This window comes from Aythya ferina (assembly GCF_964211825.1).
Source record: "Aythya ferina genome assembly, chromosome: 14".
NCBI classification, from domain to species: Eukaryota; Metazoa; Chordata; class Aves; order Anseriformes; family Anatidae; genus Aythya; species Aythya ferina.
Genome location: NC_140312.1, coordinates 10,172,386 through 10,178,486, shown reverse-complemented (window position 1 = coordinate 10,178,486; position 6,101 = coordinate 10,172,386). Strand labels below are relative to the sequence as shown.

General features: G+C 44.0%; 1 protein-coding gene across 1 annotated transcript; it reads left to right on the top strand.

The window, feature by feature from the left end:
• Positions 1 to 546: 546 nt before the first annotated feature.
• On the top strand, positions 547 to 5,674 carry BNIP1 (BCL2 interacting protein 1). The gene is made up of 6 exons (XM_084536131.1): positions 547 to 693; positions 819 to 911; positions 1,084 to 1,175; positions 1,640 to 1,741; positions 2,413 to 2,531; positions 4,624 to 5,674. Exons 1-6 carry the CDS (start codon positions 610 to 612, stop codon positions 4,818 to 4,820), a joined length of 687 nt encoding a protein of 228 aa, XP_084392257.1. The 5' UTR covers positions 547 to 609; the 3' UTR covers positions 4,821 to 5,674.
• The last annotated feature ends 427 nt before the right edge of the window (positions 5,675 to 6,101 follow it).

Sequence of the window (6,101 nt, the reverse complement as noted above, 5' to 3'; positions counted from 1 at the left end):
ATAGCCTTGAAGGCCTCCCTTGGTAGAACCGGTACAGTAACGTGATGGAGGACATGGCAGCACTGACAGCATTCCTTTGGGAGGGATCACACAAGGTACCTTGCTCTCCGGTCAGCGCTCCCACACGGTGCTTCCCTGGCATTCCATAATGCCCTTGAAGGTGGTCTCTTGTCTTCCACCAGCAGCTCGTTTTGTCCAAATCTTTCTTTCACAGCATCCTCTGCAGGCGGGGGGGGGGGGGGGGGGGGGGGAAGACGAACAGCAGCCTGTAGAAAAGAAGCAAAAAGGTCACTGCGCTGCCTCCCGTTTCGTTCAGGGACGCCGTTCTGTGACCCCAGCCCCTGCCCCTCACAGACCTTACAGCCCCAGCCCCACACCCCAAACCCAGCGAGCATCGCTTCCCTCGGCCGCAGCCGCTTTAGGGCCGAGCCGCCTGCCCCTCATCCACCCTGAGGACGCCTCCTCGCTTCCTCAGGGGCTCGGCTGTGGCCGGAGGAGCCCCCCCAGCCCCGCCGGCTGCCTCAGGGCGAGCTCGGCGGCCGGGTCGTGCCCTCAGCGGCGCCCGCAGGCGGCGCTGGAGGCGCGGGCGCTGGGGCCTCTGTTCGCAAGATGGCGGCAGCCGCCTGCGTGCCGGTGCGGGTCTGCCACCAGGAGATCGTCAGGTTCGACCTGGAGATCAAGGCGGCCGTGCAGGTAGCGCCGCCCGGGGCTCCCTTCACCCCACCGAGGCCGCGATTCTTCCCCTCTCTCTCCCCGCCCGGCTGCGAGGGCGCCCTCGGTCTCAGGCGGCCCCCGCTGACCGGGCTGTTGTTTTTCAGGATATCCGGGACTGCCCGGGGCCGCTGAGCGCCCTCACGGAGCTCAACGCGGCCGTGAAGGAGAAATTCCGGCACCTCCGGGGCCGCATCCAGGTGAGGCAGGAGGGGATGAGCTGAGGGAGGGCTTGAGGCCGTGAGGGTGTTAATTCCCCGAATTAATGGCTGCTAATTCGCCCCCTCGCGGAGGGGAGGTGTGTGTGTGTGTGAGGGGGGATCCAGGCTGCAGGTGGCAGCGGTTGGGCTGAGTTTTCTTTTTCTGCCCAAGGAGCTGGAGCAGATGGCGAGGGAGCAAGATAAAGAGTCCGAGAAACAGGCCTTGCTGCAGGAGGTGGAAAACCACAAGAAGCAAATGCTCAGGTAGGCTGGGAGGCCAGTGCTGTTGACGGGTCCCCTGTGCCCTCAGGTACCTGACTTCCACATGGAATTTCAGATCCTGGTTTGCAAATACAGCCAGTGGCGTTGTGCTGTTTTGCCCAAGATCAAGAGTGGATCAGGGACAAAAAGGATAGGGCTCACTTCTCCTGTGTCTCTCCTGTTCTGGTTTTCTGACCAGACGCTCTTCCTTTGAGCAGCTGGACCTGTAAGCAGGTGGCTTGAGAGTATTTTTTGACTCCTAGCCCAGTATTCTTCCCCTTTCTCCATAAATGCTACACTTAGAAGAAGAAATGAAAGGAATGTGTATTGTTATTCTATGATATGATACAGAGAAAGCCCGTGTATGTATCATACATATCATATGCTCAGTTAAGATGACTGTGAAAAGTGTTTCAGCCTGCAGGGTGCTACCATCATACCACAACTTTGTGCTCTTGTGATTTCAGCAATCAGGCGGCTTGGAGAAAGGCAAACCTGGCTTGCAAAATTGCTATTGACAATGCTGAGAAAGATCAACTGCTGCAGGGAAGAGACTCCTTGAGACAAAGGTATTGAATGATGTGAAACTTAAACAGCATATGCTATATTCACTAGTGTAAGTGGAAATGATGTAATATTTCGAAGTTATTAGGTTGCATCTTGAACATAACTTTTCTTTTAAGGAGGGTGGCTGTTTTCTGTGGAGGTTTAAACTGTTAAGAATTATGATAATTTCAAGGTGTTGGCATCTCGAAGCAGAGAAGGGGTTGTGGTAGACTTCACAGTTTTCCTGACAATCTTTTATATTAATTCCAACTGAGGTCATAAAAGTGTAATGGATCATTGTGCAAGCTGTTTCCACATTTAAAACTGGATATAAGCTTCTATAATTTGTGTATTGAGAAATTTTCTTATTCACTATCATGAAGCAGCACATGGGATACCTAGGATAATGAAGTGGTAGTTTGTATCAGTGCTTCCATGCCACCTCTTGAAGTTGTACCATCATGGATGAATAACTGGTAAAATGTAGGCCTATTTGAGACTGAGCCACAGTTATTTTGGCTCATGACTTTAATATTTTGCAATTTTTCTGTGGTGGTTTAGTGAAGATAATCTCTAGTTCTTATGCAGTAGAACCTGTTTGCGTCTTTTGAGTACAGTCGTACTTTCTTGCAGTACCCAAAGACACAATTTTATCCCTTCATGCTTTAGGTTTTTTTTTCTCTTCTTTTTTCAGGAAAACTACGAAGGAAAGTCTGGCAGAGAGTGCAAGTAACATCACGGAGAGTCTGATGGGCATTAGCAGGATGATGTCACAGCAAGTCCAGCAGAGCGAGGAGACTGTGCAGACCCTAGGTACAGATGTAACTGGGTGAAAGGGTGGGGGTTGGATGACTGATGGTCCTTTCACTGGTTCTGTTAGGATGAGGAGTGGTAAACTGTCGTGATGTGGAGCACAGTGGAAAGTGCTGTAGGAGAACTTGCTGTGATGATAAGTAAAGACAGAACTCCTCTAACATTTGAGCGTAAACAGAAAATATTAACGTACATTGCATGAAGCTGTTTGCTGGAGTTTTTGTTTCGTGAGTGTGAATAAACAAGGAGTAGGGGATAGGATGAGGAGCTCTTGTTCTAGTTTCATATAAAAGCAGTTGTAAAAGCAGTGTGAGCTCACACGGTGTTGAGTGTGTTTGGTGTTACTGTGTGCTACTGTCCTGGCATGCATTTGGTAACAGAGAAAATAAAAGCATAGGTACAAGTCCATACTTAGAGGAAGCTTGGTATGAGTAGGAAGACTGTTTTCATCCCTTTTCCAGCTGGGATGACTAAGAGATGAGGCGATCGAGTGACTTGAACCCAAGGTCATTTGCTCTGTCAGCAGTGCATCAGGGACTGTGAAACCAAGATTTCACTCTGTTCTTTGGCTTAGACTCCTAAGACAATAAATCAAGTGACCTGTCAAAATTGGTGATTCATGAACCATTTAGAAGTTGGATCTGCATTGCCTGGGCCTCTCACTAGCTGTGCTTTTGTGCAGAAGAGAGAACGGTTTAATGACTAGGATAAATAATGCAACTTTTGCCCTCCTTCGGGGGCTTTCTACCCCCATCCGAGGATGGCAGCTGGGCACAGTTTGTTCATGCGAAAGTAGCATGTTTCTTCTCCCATTAAAAAGACAGTTTGGCAGACACTTTGTCACCCTGTTTCTGACTGAACAACACTTGGAGTTCATCAAGGGAAAAGCTATAAAAGGTCATTTACAAAACCCAGCTGCAAATTTTGAATTGGCAGTTAGAACTTCCTTTTTTTTTCTGGACAAGTCTTATCCTAGTACATGGTGAATATATGCAGCTAGGAAGCTCTGCTTTGTCCTCAGTAATGGAAAGCAACAGGTTTTCTTTTTTCACTTAGATCAGAATACTTCCTTAAGATGGAACAAAATGATTTGCAAAGTATTGCAGAAGTACTTCCACTATGCTTGCTTTTGTGAACCAGACAACATACTTAGAGTACTTTCTTTAATCAGTCAGATCAGTACAGAGTGATATACCAGCGTTCACTCTAGTACAAAGTACGCATCCTATACTGGAAGAAGGGGATTCCAGGGCATTTGCTTTCTGTCCATTAGTAATTTGAAAGAAGGAAGACTGGTGGGTCTCAGGGATTTGGTTGTTTGATTGGCTGTTTTCACAGGGAAAATGAAGCTGAAAACAATCAATGTTCCATCTTTCAGTTTTGGCATATTCTCAAATTCTGTCTTTAATCAAGGTTTATTAATATGCTTTTTCTGTAGTTGATTTTGTCTTTCTGAGTAGAAGAAAAACAACAAGAATTCATTTGTCAAAAAGAATTGTGTTTGTCAAAAATGGTAACCATAAAACAAATTTTTAATCATTTGAAGAGAAGAATTAAGGAGCTCATGCTGTTCCATTCTGCTTTTGCACTCTCTCTAGCTCCATCTGAATCATAATGATATACAGCTTTGACTTTGGGGAACAGTTTCAGTTGTCCATTGGATATATTCAAATAATGACTTGATCTGCTGCTGCTAGAACTGATGCTGATAGTGATGGTGTTTTTTCTTAAATTGGTGGTTCTAACGCCATTCTTACATGTATTTCACTCTACTTCAGGGAGCTCTCAGGTAGAACTGACTTTGTTTATAAAACTAGATTTGATCTGTTAACCTAAAAATTAAAGAATTCAGTAATGGGACGTAGGGCCTTTAAGTCATTCAATACTTTTATTTTGCTTTCCATTTTTCCTTATCACGTCAGGACTATTGAGTTGTAAAAAAATTCTGCCAGAACACAGCCTGATTTTGTCTTAGCCATAAGTCTGACCCAGGAGGATCTCACAGTCACTACCTGTATTGCATGTTTACGTCCGTTGTCAGGTGTTTTTGAAGCACAACCAGCTGAATCTTTTTCTTTTTTGTTTGTTGCAGCCAATTCTTCACGAACCATCCTGGAAGCAAATGAAGAATTTAAGTCCATGTCTGGGACAATTCAGTTGGGGCGAAAGCTAATAACAAAGTACAATCGCAGGGAACTGACAGACAAGCTGCTAATCTTTCTTGCCCTTGCCTTATTCCTGGCCACTGTGCTTTATATTTTGAAAAAAAGACTCTTCCCCTTCTTGTAAAATTCCAAAGCTAAACTGAACTATTATGAAAGATCAGAAAGGGATGGCATAATAATGTTAGGCTTATTATAAAAGGGATATTGCAATAGCTGAAAGAGTGTTAGAGCAGGCATGACTTCATACTGTCCCCATGGAGTACACAACCTGACTAAGAAGAGCTTAAATGAAGACAAGTTGGGAAGAAGCGGTTAGATCAAAGTGTGGAGAGAAGAAACACCAATCTGCCTGTAGGTTTGGGGAAGCAGACAAACACTTGAGGAACTAGGCACTCAGAGGTGCCAGTCTTATCTTTTATCCTCTCTTCATTTTGCCATGAAATTAACTTTTGTCTTTGGCTTGAACTGGAAGCTGCGTTGATATCTGTGTGCGAAGTGCTGAGAATAAGAGGAAAGATGGAAGAGAGAAAGTCACATACATTCCGTTAATAAACTATTTATTGTATCTATATAAACTGGATTTTGTTTAAAAACAAAGTCTAATGGACTGAAAGAGCCTGAATAACTTTCAATGTAAAAATTCTGCTTAATGCTTGCAGTAGTAGGTGCTTCTGAAATGTTTTTTTTTTCCAAGAAAGTAGCACATTTGCTCTGTTCTTCTGGCATCAAAGGACTCTCAACAAAGACAAATGGAAGTCTCATTTGTTATGATTAACTCATATAGTGTTTGAGATTTTGTACAGTCAATCTGTTGAAATCAAAAGACTGTTTTTTGTTTTTTGTTTTTTGTTTTTTGCTTTACTTTATGGAATTCCACTTAATATTTTATATTTGCAAAATAGTGACAAGTTCTACATTTGAACATGTTTCTTACTCATACAGTTGGTCTTTTCTCCGTTAGTAAAATCTTTTTCAAGACTGCCTTTCCCATCTCTTGTGCTCTCATAACGGGAGTTGATTTGCTTTAATAATGTAGGTAGCAACATGCCACACTCTTCACATTGCATTGAAGTACCAGAAATGCACTGCAGTGTTCTTCAAAGTGGTGTCACCTTCCCCTAATGAAATTGTTTCATCGCTTCTTCAGAGCTGACTGGTAAAGTTGATGTTCTGTTTAGGAAGTTCTCACAGAATGGTTAAATAGTGTCTTAATTTCACTGATGGAAGTAAACTTTTTTAAAAGGCAGTGCTAAATGTATCTTAAGAAATACTGCATGAAGTCCCTAATGTTTAGAGAGAACAGGTGACTAGTGGATTATCTTATCACAGTGATAGTTGTTTTCTAGATCTTATTAGTGGGCACAATTTACCTTTCCACCGGCAGCTGCTACAAGCTTAGTTAAAT